Source organism: Gigantopelta aegis, chromosome 11, assembly GCF_016097555.1.
Source record: "Gigantopelta aegis isolate Gae_Host chromosome 11, Gae_host_genome, whole genome shotgun sequence".
NCBI classification, from domain to species: domain Eukaryota; kingdom Metazoa; phylum Mollusca; class Gastropoda; order Neomphalida; family Peltospiridae; genus Gigantopelta; species Gigantopelta aegis.
Genome location: NC_054709.1, coordinates 6,213,059 through 6,230,872, shown reverse-complemented (window position 1 = coordinate 6,230,872; position 17,814 = coordinate 6,213,059). Strand labels below are relative to the sequence as shown.

General features: G+C 39.8%; 1 protein-coding gene across 1 annotated transcript in view; it reads right to left on the bottom strand.

The window, feature by feature from the left end:
• Nucleotides 1–399: 399 nt before the first annotated feature.
• LOC121385514 (beta-hexosaminidase-like) overlaps nucleotides 400–17,814 on the bottom strand; it is an 18,231-nt gene continuing 816 nt past the window's right edge. The window contains exons 2-7 of the mRNA XM_041516219.1: nucleotides 7,873–8,595; nucleotides 6,523–6,998; nucleotides 5,337–5,886; nucleotides 2,899–3,059; nucleotides 1,988–2,228; nucleotides 400–722 (exon numbers count right to left, since the gene is read on the bottom strand). Coding sequence (XP_041372153.1) covers nucleotides 424–722; nucleotides 1,988–2,228; nucleotides 2,899–3,059; nucleotides 5,337–5,886; nucleotides 6,523–6,998; nucleotides 7,873–8,595 — 2,450 coding nt within the window. The 3' untranslated portion in view covers nucleotides 400–423. The remainder of the gene's footprint in view (nucleotides 723–1,987; nucleotides 2,229–2,898; nucleotides 3,060–5,336; nucleotides 5,887–6,522; nucleotides 6,999–7,872; nucleotides 8,596–17,814) is intronic.

Here is a 17,814-nt window from a genome sequence, read left to right as displayed (position 1 = left end):
AGTCAGAGCACCGATTTTATCTAATTTCTTTTTGACCACCCGATCTAATCTAGCGACCAAATTTAATGAGTAGAATTTTATTTATTAATTATATTAATTAGAGATGCGCATCAAAATTTTAAAGGCCCACTATTTAATTTTTGGATGTAAACTTCAAAATTGTCCGCTTAATTTGTTTCTCTCCCGGGACAAGCCCCTGGCTATCCAGAGACAGGCCCCGGGACAGACATGCGCGAAACTCTAGTGGTATATGAGCATGTAAAAATTATTCGCACTCGCACTCAAATAAATAAATATGAATTACGAAAACAACCGAACTAGAATAACGGAAACAACCGAACTACGAGAATCACGGAAACAGCCGAACTATAAGAAGCATGATAGTAACCGAACTACGGGAAGATAATTAGTTGATGCTGTGATTTACCTGACCCCTGGTGGCGGCACTCGGTACAACACCCCCATATCGTCCAATCGTCTGAGTTCCTTGTAGCCGAGAGTGTTCGCGAAGGCCTCCCAGTCGCGTCGCAACGCCTCGTCGCGTAGCTGGGACACGTTCTCAGACTCCCATGATGCTTTGTGCCACGCCCTTTCCGCCAACGCCAACATTCGCGGGAAGATCATAAATTCCATCTGCTCGTTGGTCCGTACCGTTTCACCCCAACTCTGTCCCTGAATTCCTAGTGTCAAAATGTAAAACAATAAACACATCGTAACTAATGGTTTTGATTACAAAAAAAAAAAAACTGAAAAAAACACCCGCACTTAAAACAACAAAACAAAACAAACAAACAGAAAAAAACAACAACAAACAAACAAACAAACACAAACGACTTGATTGTTTAAATTGCGTCAAAGTAGTAGACGTTATCAAATAATCTATTAACCAAAAGTTTGTTTTTATTTAACGACACCACTAGAGCACATTGATTTTTTTTATCTTATCATCGGCTATTGGACGTCAAACATATCGTCATTCTGACACTGTTTTTAGTGGAAACTCGCTGTCGCCACATATGCTACTCTTTTACGACAGGCAGCAAGGGATCTTTTATTTGCGCTTCCCACAGGCTGGATAGCACAAACCATGGCCTTTGTTGAACCAGTTATGGATCACTGGTCGGTGCAAGTGGTTTACACTTACCCATTGAGCCTTGCGGAGTACTCACTCAGGGTTTGGAATCGGTATCTGGATTAAAAATCCCATGCCTCGACTGGGATCCGAACCCAGTACCTACCAGCCTGAAGACCGATGGCCTAACCACGACGCCACCGTGGCCGGTAAAGTCAGGATTAGTACATGCATCTAGATTTGAACGCCAAATCATAGTGGTTTGTCTCTATACTGGGGGTTATTGAGAGTTCATTCCATTTTTGGACCCCTCGAAGTAAACAGTGGTAATATTTCGAAACCTTCGTGACGAACTTGTTATTGTTTTTAGTAGAGTGAGGCGGGACGTAGCTCACTGGTCAATCGCTCGCTTGATGCGCGGTCGGTTGGGGATCGATCCCCGTCGGTGAGCCCAGTTGGCTATTTCTCGTTCCAGCCAGTGCACCGCGACTGGTATATCAAAGACCGTGGTATGTGCTATCCTGTCTATCCGAGGGATGGTGCATATAAAAGATCCCTTGCTACTAATGGGAAGAAAAAAATGTAGCGGGTTTCCCATCTAACATTGTATGTCAAAAGTACCAAATGTTTGACATCCAGTAGCCGATGATTAATAACCATAATGCTCTTGTGGTGTAGTTAAACAAATCTAAGCATTCTTTTTCAGGTTTACTTACTACATCGGTTAATGTTTGTAAACTCGGCTATGTAAAATTAATAGTGGCGGGATATACTGGTGGCTCTAGAAAGGGGCGGGAGGGGGTGGGGGGTCACAGGGGTGATGTTGTTTGTTTAATGATGATGATGTTGTTATTTGATGTCGTTGTGTTGTTGTTATTGTACTGTTGTTGGTGTTGTTGTTGGTGACGTCCTTACCTACAATGTTGTTTGGCGCTGTAAGCGGTGTACACATATCGGGGTCCTGGCTGCAAAACTCCTGTCGCGTGATCGTCGTCCCGTTCAACATGGTGTTCACGTTGGCGTAGACGTCGTCGGGCAGAAACCCGAACACTTTGCGAGTGTCCGTGTATCGGGTGGCCCAGTACAGGCCCCTCTCTTCGGGGTCCGGCTCGTAGGGGTGGTCAAAGTACAGGTGGGTGGCAAGGGACAAAATAACCTGTAATCATTACACAAGAAAGATATTATATCATTTGAAGTGCAATTTTGTGCATAAAAGTGATTCGTATGTGTGAGAGACAGAGAGGGAGTGGCAGGGCAGGATGGAGGTGCGTGTGTCAGAGAGAGAGAGAGAGAGAGAGAGAGAGAGAGAGAGAGAGAGAGAGAGAGAGAGAGAGAGAGAGAGAGAGAGAGAGAGAGAGAGAGAGAGAAAGAGAGAGGGGTGAAGACAAAAAAGAGAAGAGAGGAAATGAAAGGAAACACCAATGGAAAGAAGGAGATCTGGAGTGACTGACATGCATACAGAGAAACAAACAGACAGACCAACAGACAGACAGACAGACATACATACAGGCAAGCCGAGATGGAGAGTGTATATGCATGTATCCACAAGTCTTTGTTTGCCACTGCGTTTATTAATAATTGCACATTAAAAAACAAAACAAAAACTATCTGTATGCCTTCTTCGTTTATCACATAGGAAAACAATAATGACATTATTTGAAAATAATTTTAATGAGATGAATAAGAAAAAGGAAATCAACGAGAAGTGATAGTGAAGGCGTTTTCTTCTTCGTGCATCATGACAAACATTACGCCCAAACCCTCACCCACTCCGCCCCTAAAGTTTATTACTTCGACCATTAAGATATTTATTTTTTACCACACACCCTATAGCCGGCGTTAGCTAGCTTGTAAGCCTGGTTGGCACCGCCCCAGTCCGCCACGTTGTTCCAAGGGAGGGCGTACATCGCATTGGCTAACCCAGTTCTTGGGAACGGTTGTCCCTGAGAGTCCATTAGGCCATCCGCCCACGCCGATAGAGGCACACCTGCAGAAATTAAATAAAAAGTAAAGTTTGTTTTATTTAACGATGCCACTAGAGCACATTGATTTTTTTTATCTTATTATCGGCTATTGGACGTCAAACATATAGTCATTCTGACACTGTTTGTTAGTGTAAACCCGCTGTCGCCACATAGGCTACTCTTTTACGACAGGCAGCAAGGGATCTTTTATTTGCGCTTCCCACAGGCATGATAGCACAAACCATGGCCTTTGTTGAACCAGTTATGGAACACTGGTCGGTGCAAATGGTTTACACCTACCCATTGAGCCTTGTGGAGCACTCACTCAGGGTTTGGACTCGGTATCTGGATTACAAATCCCATGGCTCGACTGGGATCCGAACCCAGTACCTACCCGCCTGTAGACCGATGGCCTAATCACGACACCACCGAGGCCGCTTGCAGAAATTAGTAACAAGGTGAGTACTTCTGTATAAAGTTTGTGTGCCGAATTTACAAAGTCTGTTTATGTCTTACACGCGTACAACTACATACGACTACAATGCCTAAATATCTGCGCTAAAAAAAATAAAAAAAAAAAAAAAAATGCACATTCCCACAGACAAGATATCACATACTACAGCGGTTGATATACCAGTCGTGGTGCACTGGCTGGAGCGAGAAATAGCTCAATGGGCCCACTGATGGGGATCGATCCTATACCGATCGCGCATCAAGTGAGCGCTTTACTACTGGGCTACGTGTCGTCCTCTACTATTATATAGTGGCTGAATAAGAATTATTGATTGGGGAGTGATGTTGTATGAGTTTGCATAAAAATTCGTGCCCAGGACAGAATAATAGTTATTATAATGTACATAGCTATGACATATATAGATAATACAGAAAACAATAAAAGTGCTATTCGAAGAAAAGTCATATTTCCATTGTATTTTGTATTGTATTGTATTTAGTATTTTACTGTCGAATTATAGAAATCGTGTTTATATTTTTATTAACAAATTCATGATTCAGTTATTTCCCTTGTAAATGATTACGATCTAATTATTAAGGTAGTTTTTTTAGTTTGATGATTGCCTCTCTGTATTTATTTATCTGTGTATGATATGCATTGGCGAATCAAAAAGAGTCCTCTTATATTGAACATTTGCATAAACCGTTATGTTCATGTAAATGATGTTTTAAAATTAATGCAAGATTCAAGATTTCAAGATTTATTAAACAACACTCAGACACATAACAATGTGTAACAAGAGGACATTTTCAAATACATAATTAACATACATGACAAGAACAGGCGTCAACATAGAAGTATCTATAATTAACAGAACACAAGATATGCAAACACAATAGCTAAAATATGCGGAGAAACGTCAGTTCACAAGACAAGATAATCTCTTAATAAATATAGCTAGATTTTTTAATAATGGTGCATTACATAATGACAGCATACCTTTCATTTTAAAAACGCTAGGATTAATTCTATAATATTGTTTTATATATTTTCAATATTATCATTTTAACAATTAAATAAATAATGGTATTCATCTCCAATATCGGTATTACAAAGTTTGCATATTCTATTTTCTCTAGGAACGTTAAACCATCTGCCAGTTTCGACTGGTAATCTTAGATTTGACGTACGCAATTTAGTTATCCAGCATCTATTTTGGTATGATAATCTCGACACGAACGAACGAACGAACGAAAAGTTGCTTACGCAAAATTAAATTCGCGTGAGCGACGCGAGAATGAAATGATCGTTCTTGCAATTTCCACAGACCTGCACAGTGAAGATATATGAATGATAAGCATATTCTTCAACGCTGTAGTCCAGTAAATCTAAACCAAATTGCAACAGAAGGTGTGTTTGTTTTATGTTGTTAAGATGACACCACTGAATATTATATCAAAAACCTACCCAAACCTGACACCGGGAAAGGTGCTAATTAGTATAAATCCAAAGTGATTGCCAACAGTTTGTTCTAGGTGTAGTCATACTTTTATCGAACTACTGACCTGGTGCTTATAAAACGTTTAGAGTCTAGATTCGAGACGTTAATAGAGTCTGAGACAGTAATGTCACGACAACGCCATACAAATTGTATGCGTGTGACGTCATTAGAGATTGAGTCTGGACGCTAATAAAAGTTTTATAAGCACGGGCCCTGGTGGCATAGAACCCCCCCCCCCCCCCCCCCCCCACCAAAACAAAACACAAAAAACAACAACCCAACAACAACAACAACAAACAAACAAACAAACAAACAAACAAAAACCCACCTAAACTAATGACTCACCCATTTCGGCGGTCATCTCCGCCAGTCTTTGAGCAAAGTATCGCCTGATACCATCCCGATCCTGACCCAGCCTCTGGCAGAAGCTCGAGTTGACGAACGCTTCGGGGACCTCCCCTCCGCCGAAGTGGTACCGCCTCAGCGGATTGCTACGTCGGTGCAGCGCATCCAACTCTCGCAGCACGACCCTCACGAACGTATAGGTCGACTCTATGCACGGGTTGATCGTGCTGTCGTTGAAGTTCTGCACGGAGAGATACAGCGTCCGGTCGCCTGGATCGTGCAGGACGAACCTCTCGGCCTCGGCGAAGTTCCTGGAGGCCATGAAACTGTTGTATCGCGCCTTCATGGCGGCCACGGCGGCGTGCGAGTGGCCCGGCATGTCGAACTCCTCAATCACTTCAATATGGCGGCGCGTGGCGCGGTCCAGGATCTCGCGGTAGTCCTGGCTCGTGTAGAAACCGGAACCGGAAGTGTTGTTGTACGGCCCCGATCCCAGCTGCGGAAGGATACACGTTTCTTCTCGAAGGTCATGGCATCTACGGCCGCCGATCTAAAAAGTTTAGAGAGAGAGAGAAAGAGATAACCAAAACAAATGAGATGAAATATGAATATTGAAGTAATATTTGTGATGTGTTGGGTGTATTCAGTAATGAAGGTCATGGCATCTACGTCCACCGATCTGAGGTGGGGTTTTTTAAAGAGAGACAGACAGAGAGAGAGAGAGAGAGAGAGAGAGAGAGAGAGAGAGAGAGAGAGAGAGAGAGAGAGAGAGAGAGAGAGAGAGAGAGGTGAACTACAAATAGTGTAATTGTAATAATTACGACGTATTGGATGTGTCCAGTAACCGATAAGGTTATTAATAGTGAAGACAAGGAGTGAAACCTGTTTATGAATGTCATTCTACATCTGTCCATTGAGTGGTAAAAACTCACTGTGGATGGCAGCCGGTACTGGTTTGCGAACCCAGTACCTACCAGCCATAAGACGATGTCATAACCGCGAATGCGTGGTCCAGTGAAACGATCGGAGGTTCGAGTTTATTTGCAATGGATTATATACCGATTACAGATCTCTCTCTCTCTCTCTCTCTCTCTCTCTCTCTCTCTCTCTCTCTCTCTCTCTCTCTCTCTCTCTCTATCGACCTTGACTTTGACCTTGACCTTACTAATTGCTCGTGATGTCATACCTGCGTGAGCTCTGGTAATGCTGGTATCTCCAGCCTCCACCCCTCGTCATCAGACAGGTGGAAATGCAGCTTGTTCAGCTTGTACATAGCCATCACGTCCAGCAGCTTGAATATCTCCTCCTTCGGCCGGAAGTTCCTGGCCGTATCCACGTGCATGCCTCGATGAGGGAACCTTGGGTAATCGTTCACGATGGCGCGTGGGACATCTCCGAAGCGCGCGCTGCCTCGTGCGAGACTCAGAAGACTCTGGACGCCGTAGAAAGCGCCGACGGGAGACCGGGCTCGAATCTCGATGGCGAGTCTTTGCGGATCCACTGTCAGGTGATACGCCTCTTGAGAAGGACCCATCCGCAGGTTGCTGACCTCCCGTGTGGAAGCGAACAGAAAGTCGATGTACTGAGTCCTTGGTCGTCCCCTGTTTGATCCTACTAGGGGCACTGGACCTTGTAGAGAGATGCCATTCTCTAAGAAGGATTCTAGAGGAATATACAATTTACTAAATGTCACAAACGAAGTACTAAGAATAATTATACAATTGATTATACATTGTACAATTTAATGTTTGTAACTAGGAGATGGCGTCGTAAGTTGGATAACTTGTGCCCAATCCGTTTGTGTGTGTATATATATTTTTTTCAATCAAAAACAATAATTATACAAGTAGCTTTTAGTCAAGTTACCTGTTGGTCAACTAAAGGGTCGTACAAATGTCGTCATGTCATGAAATTAGGTAATTTTGTCTTTAAAATTCTTTAACTGCATTTTTTTTTGTATAGCAGACTTGATACTAGCAAAGCTTCCTGTCGTTAACTACGTGTAAATGTTGTTTGTTTTGCAGACGTGAGATTACCAAATCTGCCAGACTAAATATATATGCTGTTTGTATTGAAGACTCCAGAATAGCAAACATTTCAGACTTTACATTTATTTGTGTAGCCAGATTGTATTAAAACTTAGCATCGAAACGTAATTATAAAGGTCGAAAGAACGGGGCCTGTTTATGAAATGTTAGTATTAACTCTTTGCTTGCTTCTGTAAACAGACACATGACAGACCTCGCCCAGCCTTTGCTACGAGCAAAATCATTGAAAATATTCTGAGTGGATTTCAGTTATTTTGATTATTCGTATGACAACAGTGGGGACACTGAAATAAGGAACTTCCACCAGGTTGCAAATCTGACTAATGAAGACGTGTAACATTGGACAGTATTTGCTGCCGGCAGCATGCAAAAGAGTTAACAACAGCTTATTAACAATTGCAGTGATATTTATGACAGATGGCTATTTGGGGTGTGACATCCTACTGTGCCTGCTGAATTCAGTTAATCAAGATACATAATTCATAAACCTCTTAGGAACAGTGCCTCATTCTGGAAGAGAACATCCGACATCACAATGGTCCAGCAACAAGTTCGCAGTGGTAGCGTCTGGTTTTCGAAAACTGTTATCTGAAACGGCGTCGGGATGATTGCATTTACCGCTCTTCCCAGATCTCTGACGTCACTGTTAATCCTAAACCTTTCATTGGGCGTAAATGGGTTGTACACGTCACCGGGAAACCGCTTCCACTGCTGTGACGTCAGAAAATCACCGACAAACGTGGCGTCATCTCCAGCGGTCGACCTAATTGTTCTCGGCGTCATCAGATCGGCTGTGACGTACCAGTTGGGCAACACGTCACTTCTAGCAACGGACCAAGCGCCGAAGAGCAGCCTCATTCTCAGCTCGCTTCCGGCGGCGAGCCGTCTTCCGAAATCGTCCGTCGGCTCCATGCGATACAGTCCGCCATTGACGTGAGTGAAACGCATGCCATACCTCGAGATGATGTAGCCGGCGGGCCGGTGGTCGAGGTGGCTGGGTTCGACGTCGTAGAAGCTGTAGAAGTAGATCTGCCAGTTGCCAGTCGGGATGTCGATGTTACCGGTGTTGGTGAGAATAATGTCCGCTGTAAAATTGTCCTGCTGCAGCAGGTTGTTGACCACTTGGAAGGTGACGTTCAGACTGGAAGCGATGTAGTCTATGGTGGCTTGAGACACCCTGGTTTGACATGTGGAGTCTCGAATACACACGGCTGGAACGAAAGATAAAAGGAAAGCTATTTAACGACATTTCTGCATTATTTACAAAGACTACTGCTATTGGGATTCTAACATTATCATTTGATCGAGATATATATATATATATATATATATATATATATAGATAGAGAGAGAGAGAGAGAGAGAGAGAGAGAGAGAGAGAGAGAGAGAGAGAGAGAGAGAGAGAGACAGAGACGGGAGAGAGACATAGAGACAGAAAGAACGATAGTAAAATCACTATCTACATTTAAAAGTTTTTTTAACGACACCACTAAAGTCTACTGATTTATTGAAATAGAAGTTCAAGTGTAGTTTAATATATTGCTGAAGTAGTGAAAGGTGAGGTAGTTCACACTGTGTACAAAAGAAGATAGCGTAGAAGTAGTGAAGAGTGAGATGTATTGAAATAGAAGTTTAAGTGTAGTTTAATATATTGCTGAAGTACTGAAAAGTGAGGTAGTTCACACTGTGTACAAGAGAAGATAGTTTAGAAGTAGTGGATAGTGAGAAGTGAAATATAGTTGAAGTAGTTGTGGGTGATGTAGTGCCACCCTGTGTAGTTTATAGTGTTTAAGTAGTAGTTGAGGGTGATGTAGTGCCACTCTGTGTTGTTTATAGTGTTTAAGTAGTAGTTGAGGGTGATGCAGTGCCACTCTGTGTTGTTTATAGTTTTTAAGTGGTAGTTGAGGGTGGTGTAGTGCCACCCTGTGTAGTTTATAGTGTTTAAGTGGTAGTTGAGGGTGATGTAGTGCCACCCTGTGTAGTTTATAGTGATTAAGTGGTAGTTGAGGTAATGTAGTGCTACCCTGTGTTGTTTATAGTGTTTAAGTAGTAGTTGAGGGTGATGTAGTGCCACCCTGTGTAGTTTATAGTGTTTAAGTAGTAGTTGAGGGTGATGTAGTGCCACCCTGTGGAGTTATTATAGTATTGAAGTGATGTAGTGCCACTCTGAGTAGAGAAATATAGTACTGAAGTAGTAGGAAGTAGTGAGAGAGAGTATTAGAGATAGTGTAGTGAACTGTAGTATTAAAGATAAAGCAATATATTAAACTAGCACATCTGAAGTTAGAGTATAAGTAAATGGAAATTTAGTTATAATGGAAATAGTTGTGTAGTTGCATAATGTAGATTAATGATAAAATAAGTAACCTATATACTACTTACCTTAATAAATACATATAGCTGAGTCAATGTTAGTTTTTAGTAACATTTAATGACATATTGGTCAATGTGTATTACTTGAAAGTGCTTGTTGATAGCAAATACTGATTGATATACAAATAATATAGTGAAGTGCAAGAATCATTTTATTGAGACTGTTGGAAAACTATTTACCCTTGTTGTTACATAATAAATTATTGTACTTTACAAATTTGTTGTGTCATCTTTGCCTTCTATAGTTATTTGGGAGTTTATTACCAGCCATTCACAAAACATTCAGACGCTCGGTCGTCACAATATATAGTATATATATAATATTAGGAAATACAATGAAGGTTGATCTAGTGCAAATACTAGGACGATCAAAAAAACATTTAATATACAGACACTGAACAAATATATTTAATATGCAATTTTAATGACTAAAGCTGTTATAGATATGTTAATCGATATATAATACATTCCCTTCTTATTGTTATCCTTGACTGTTTAAATGTAGTTTAAATATACAGTTATGTAATATAGTTGCCATGGATACTGTATGTATGTAGACGATGTCCTCGTAACTTGTGCCCGATTATTTTGTTCTTTGTTCAATAAAATAATTTGTGTTTTCAACATCCAACATCTTAAAGGGACTGTCCTGAGTTTGCAGCCATTGTAAGTTGTTTGCGATAACAGATCCTTGTTGGCAACTACTATTTCATACTAAATATATTTTCTTGTTTAGAATACCAGTGTCTGTATATCGAATGTGTTTGCGGTCGTATACTAATGTGTGTAGCACTCAGTTTTTACTTTAATTCGTGATATATATTTTTTTTATTATTGGGAGGTAAAATCCGGTTTGGGCTACTACAAGCATCATGACAACAACGAACACCTTGTAAATACAGACACTGATATTCTCAATTAAAAAAATGTATTTAATTTGTATGTTACGTCATCGAAAAGTCTCTATTGGTCGTAAACATTTTACAATAGTTGTACACTCAGGACTGTCCCTTTAACAGTAGCAATACGTTTCCGTAAATAGTCTAACTTTTAATTTTATTATTTTAATGTTTTATTTAATGATTTACGGTTATATGGCGTCGGTCATATGGTTCAGGACCACGCATATATTGAGAGAGGAAACCCGCTGTCGCCACTTCATGGGCCACTCTTTTCGATTAGCATCAAGGGATCTTTTATAATGCACCATCCCACCGACAGGATAACACATACCACGGCCTTTGATATACCAGTCATGGTGCACTGGCTGGAGTGAGAAATACCCCAATGGCCCACTGACAGGGATTGATCCGAGAACGACCGCGTATCAAGTGAAAGCTACCAAAATATAGAAGCCCTGTATATAAATGATGTTATAAATTGAATGTGTGTACAAAACTGGGTTATGCTAAGCTAGAATTATGTGAGTGCTAAATGAACGAAACAATTATTCTCAATTTTCAAAGGCCTGCGTGTCACAGATCTATTTAACACACACAAAAGAACAATGGTTTGACACTAAAAATCTTACATTTCATTTCAACGTATTGTCATGCTTATATCCAAGTGGTTTAATTGAAATGCTCATGGGTGTATCCTGGTTAGATTTAAACTGAGCCGTCTATCATTAATTGTGGAGGTCGGGCTGCCCTAGTCTAGGGGTTAGAAAGACGAAGAGTTACACACGAAAATTCTAATAGTTTTGTCCGTCTTGTCTTGTTCACTTTTCTCCCAGAAGTATCTGAGAATGCGATTAGTTTCTCGCCTCGTTCGGTTCTTTTTACCAGATGAGTAAAGCCTAGCTCAGGTCAGTATTGCTATTAAAGGCATACTGTCACGGATTTAAGGACCTTATTTCTCTAAAAATGAATAATAAATAAAAATTACATTAATTTTTGGAAACCAAAGCTAGCTATCGCATCACCTTAACTGAACCACGATGGAGTGAAATCCATGTCATTCCTCTCGGCAATTTTAGTTTTTGAATTATTGACCATTGCCATAATTCAATTATTTTTACAAAATGTCATTAATAAATGGAGTATGGTGGTTATGAAGATGGTTGAATAAAGTACATGTAGGGACAAATCAAGTTATTTTTGTTCAGGTAATACTTTGTTAGACCATTAAATAGGTCAGTGGTCTGTGACAATATGCCTTTAATCATCGGCTATTGGATGTCAAACGTTTAGTCAAAGAGAGAAAAACCGCTACATTTTTCCCATTAACTATAGTCCTGTTCAGTTGTTTATTTTTGTAAAATGGAAATAAGTCAACTTCGTGCATTTTAGATGATGAATTGTACATAAAACCTGAAGGGGTTTGGGTTGTTTTCATGCAAATGTAAACAACACAAGGACTGAATAGTAATTAAACGTGACATTTTGCTAAACAATTAGGGTCCAAACAATTGAACAGGACTATAGTAGCAGCATAGCACATACCGCGGCCTTTGATATACCAGTCGTGGTGCACTGGATGGATCGAAAAATAGCTCATTCGTCCCACCGACTGGGATCGATCCTAGACCGGCAACGAATCAGGCGGCGCTTTGAATAATTATTGTCCGACGCTGTATAACACACCTCGTTGTGCGCTGGAACTGGGATGCGAACCAGGTACCTACCAGGCTTAAAGCCGATGTATTGACCACTACACTTCGAGACCGGCGAGAGTTCACGAGGAACATTTCTGAATTTCTGAATGCCTGTTGACAGTGAACGGCAATTTACGGAGGTCACACCTTGAACAGGAATGTGTCAATCCCGTTGTTTGGACGCGCAGCGCTATCTGCCTCCACTTAGAGTCCCAGCGAGAAGTCCGCGTTTCTCCAACTGACCTGCACCGAATCACGGTTCACCTTTTGGGATGTAACAACATTGACGACTGGAAAGGTCAGACAAAAAGGTCAAAGTTTACATGGCAGTTAAAAGCCACTGGTCCCAGTTTTCGAATTGCGTACCTTTGTGTTTATTTATTTAAAAAATGCAATTCGTACGCGTGTGTAGGAATTTTAGAAGGGAGGGATCTAGATTGACGAGCATAGTTTATATGGGGTGGAGGTGATCGAGACATGCGCGGTCGGTTTAGGATCGATCCCCGTCGGTGGTCCCATTGGGATATTTCTCGATTCGGCCAGTGCATAACGACTGGTATATCAAAGACTGTGGTTTGTGATATCCTGTCTGTTAGATGGTGCATATAAACGATCCCTTGCCACTGATGGCAAAATGTAGTGAGTTTCCTCTCTGAGACTATATGTCACAATTACTAAATGCTTGACATTCAATAGTCGATGATTGATAAAGCAATATGTCCGAGTGGTGTCGTTAAACAAAACAAACTTTAAAGGGACATTCCTGAGTTTGCTGCATTGTAAGATGTTTCCGACTACTAAAATATTTCTACGATTAAACTTACATATTAAATATATTTTCTTGTTTAGAATATCAGTTTCTGTATATTCGATGTGTTTCTAGTCGTCTTAATATTTGTAAGAAGCCCAAACTGGATTTTGTCTTCAAATAATTTCGTACGTACGAAAAAATACTTGTTTAGGAAATAAAATTAAATTTAACCTAGTACAAATGTTAGAACGATCAGAAATACGTTTAATATACAGCCACTAATATATTATGCAGAAAAATATATTTGATATGTAATTACAATCGTTATAAAGTCTCTGTTAGTCGATAACATCTTAGAAATTGCATCAAACTCAGGAATGTCCCTTTAACTTTTAACGTGGATCTTAAAATAATACGCCAAGTTGTAATGTTTATAAGCTTGTTAAAAACCCTTCACGCTATAGTTATTGTTAAATATCTTATACTGTTTGTCCTTGTTTCTCGTTTTATTCAGGTTCAATTGCGGGGGGGGGGGGGGCTTCGGGGATTGCCTCCTCCTCCCCCCCCCCCCTCTTTCTCTCGCTGACTCACATTATTCACATGCATTGATACGTCACAGCAAGTTGTTGCATCTGGGAGGTGACTGACTTTTGTTTGTGAATAATTTAAGTGAAAAGAAACAAAATTGACAGGTATTTCATAAATAGAATTCGTCGGTTGTATGTTCTTTTAACATGGTAAATATCAACCTGGGCCTGTTGATCGCCAGAGGCTCGACAAATAGAGATTAACAAAGTATCGGGTTGTATTTCCCATATTAAAACATTCCCGTATCGAATTATATAGGAAATGAACTCTTCAATTATTTATGTCCTTTCGATAACTTCGGGCCTACAGTACCAAAATGTGTCAACACCATATTTTTTTCTTTCTGAATTTGGAATATAAATACAGAAGAGGGGCCGAGACGCATCCCAGTGGTAAAGTGCCTGCCTGATGCGCAGTCGGTTTAGGATCGATCCCCGTCGGTGGACCCGTTGCGCTATTTCTCGTTCCAGCCAGTGCACCACCACTGGTATATCAAAGGCCGTGGTATGTGCTATCTTGTCTGTGCATATAAAAGTTCCCTTGCTACTAATGGAAAATGTAGCGGGTTTCCTCTCTAACACTATATGTCGAAATTAACTAATGTTTAGCATCCAGTAGTCGATGATTAATAAATAAATGTGCTCTAGTGGTGTCGTTAAACAAAACAAACTTTATAAATAGAGACTCTTCTGGCTGGACAACTTATGTCACCCGCTTTTAGTTTCAGTTTTATTATATATTTGTTTGTATTAACGTTTTTCAGTGGTAGCCCACCGTGCTTCCAGCATATGAAATCTGGTAGCCCATAATTTTAATAAACTTTTAAAAAAGGAGAGAAAAAAACAAAATAATTCATTTTTATTTAAACGTTGTTTTAGGATGTTTTTGTTTTTTTATGTGTTTAAGCATCTTGTTGATTGCAGAGTAACTGGAGGTACAAAAGAGATCTAGTAGCCCGGCGGACTACTAGGTTTAGACATCTGATAGCCCGAGTGAAAAATTGGTAGCCAAAACACCCCGGGCTACTGCTAAGGTCGAGTCTGGGTACGTGTAATTTAGAATCAGAGAGAAAGACACTTTAATGTCTTCATAGTGTCATCTCTGAAAGAGCGATCATAACTGATCAAATGTCCATCTAGCTTTCGAACGGCTAATAAAGGACCCTGCCGCATTTTGTTTCGAAACAAACAAGCATTCCTTTCAAAAGTTTTTTATTTAACGACACTACTAGAAGACACTAATTTATTAATCACTGGCTATTGGATGTTAAACATTTAGTAATATTGACATATAGTATTAGAGAGGAAACCCGCTACATGTTTCCATTAGTAGCAAGGTATCTTTTATATACACCTTCCATCAGACAGGATAGTATATGCCACGGCCTTTGATATACTTGTTGTGGTGCACTGGCTGGAACGAGAAATAGCCAAATGAGCCCACCGACGGGGATCGAGCCTAGACTGACCGCGCATCAGGCGAGCGTTTTATCACTGGGCTACGTCCTTATCCCCGTGTCGTAACAAATGCCTCCCACTGAATTGACATAATTAACCCTTAGTTTAAAAAAAAAAGTCTTGGTGTACTGGTTGGAACAAGAAATAGCCCAATGGGCCCACTGACGGGGATCGATCTCAAGCGAACGTTTTTATCACTGGGTTACATTTTTTTTTTTGTAGTTTTTTACCAACAGGCTCATATTAATAGTGTTTGTTTTGAAAACTAGTGTAAAAATTAGACAAAATAAAATTAACGACAAAACGCCACGCTATCAGGAAACAGCCAGTTGGTCGTAATTTGAAACGTAATGAAGTTTCGTTAAAGTGACAGACCCTAGTTTTTAAACACTACGATATAGTTCTCACTATTAAAGGCATACTGTCACATACCACTGACATTAAATGGCCTAACAAAGTATTACGTGAAACATATATATTTGATTTGTTCCTAAATGTACTTTATTCAACAATCTACGTAACCATCATACTCCACTTATTAATGATATTTTGTAAAAAAAATAAAATAATAATAATTGAATTATGGCAATGGTCCATAATTTAAAAAATAATTTTACCAAGAGGATTGACATGGATTTAACCCCCATCATGGTTTAGTTAAGGTGATTCAATAGCCAGATTTTGTTTCCAAACATTGATGAAATGTTCATTTATTATCCACTTTTGGAGAAATAAGGTCCTTAAATCCGTGACAGTATGCCTTTAAAGTGACAGACCCTAGTTTTTAAACACTACGGCGTACGTTTCACTATTAAAGTGACAGACCCTAGTTTTTATACACTACGGCGTACGTTTCACTATTAAAGTGACAGACCCTAGTTTTTATACACTACGGCGTACGTTTCACTATTAAAGTGACAGACCCTAGTTTTTAAACACTACGGCGTACGTTTCACTATTAAAGTGACAGACCCTAGTTTTTATACACTACGGCGTACGTTTCACTATTAAAGTGACAGACCCTAGTTTTTATACACTACGGCGTACGTTTCACTATTAAAGTGACAGACCCTAGTTTTTATACACTACGGCGTACGTTTCACTATTAAAGTGACAGACTCTAGTTTTTATACACTACGGCGTACGTTTCACTATTAAAGTGACAGACTCTAGTTTTTATACACTACGGTGTACGTTTCACTATTAAAGTGACAGACTCTAGTTTTTATACACTACGGCGTACGTTTCACTATTAAAGTGACAGACTCTAGTTTTTATACACTACGGCGTACGTTTCACTATTAAAGTGACTCTAGTTTTTCACTACGTACGTTTCACTATTAAAGTGACAGACTCTATTTTTACACTACGGCGTACGTTTCACTATTAAAGTGACAGACTCTAGTTTTTATACACTACGGCGTACGTTTCACTATTAAAGTGACAGACTCTAGTTTTTATACACTACGGCGTACGTTTCACTATTAAAGTGACAGACTCTAGTTTTTATACACTACGGCGTACGTTTCATTATTAAAGTGACAGACTCTAGTTTTTATACACTACGGCGTACGTTTCATTATTAAAGTGACAGACTCTAGTTTTTATACACTACGACGTACGTTTCATTATTAAAGTGACAGACTCTAGTTTTTAAACACTACGGTGTACGTTTCACTATTAAAGTGACAGACTCTAGTTTTTATACACTACGGTGTACGTTTCACTATTAAAGTGACAGACCCTAGTTTTTAAACACTACGGTGTACGTTTCACTATTAAAGTGACAGACCCTAGTTTTTATACACTACGGCGTACGTTTCACTATTAAAGTGACAGACTCTAGTTTTTATACACTACGGCGTACGTTTCACTATTAAAGTGACAGACCCTAGTTTTTATACACTACGGCGTACGTTTCACTATTAAAGTGACAGACTCTAGTTTTTAAACACTACGGCGTACGTTTCACTATTAAAGTGACAGACCCTAGTTTTTAAACACTACGGTGTACGTTTCACTATTAAAGTGACAGACTCTAGTTTTTATACACTACGGCGTACGTTTCACTATTAAAGTGACAGACTCTAGTTTTTATACACTACGGCGTACGTTTCACTATTAAAGTGACAGACCCTAGTTTTTATACACTACGGCGTACGTTTCACTATTAAAGTGACAGACTGTAGTTTTTATACACTACGGCGTACGTTTCATTATTAAAGTGACAGACTCTAGTTTTTATACACTACGGCGTACGTTTCACTATTAAAGTGACAGACTCTAGTTTTTATACACTACGGCGTACGTTTCACTATTAAAGTGACAGACTCTAGTTTTTATACACTACGGTGTATTTTGAACTATTAAAGTTTTATTAATAATTGAACTCGGACATTAATTGGATTGTATTGTTTAGATTATCCATTTTCGTACATCCAAAGTGATTCTGGTCACCCAGGTATTTGTAATACCTGAAATGTGTTTTTCATAATTCTAAAAACGGATTTAGTTCAGAGAAATAACGGTTATTGAATCGAGCTCTAGTCTATTTGGATTGGATAATTTCCCGTCGTTTCATCGTCACAGACTCATGTTTCACTCTACTGTAACTTTATACAAGTGTGCTACAGACTTTTAGATTAAAGTATCCACTTTCTCGGGT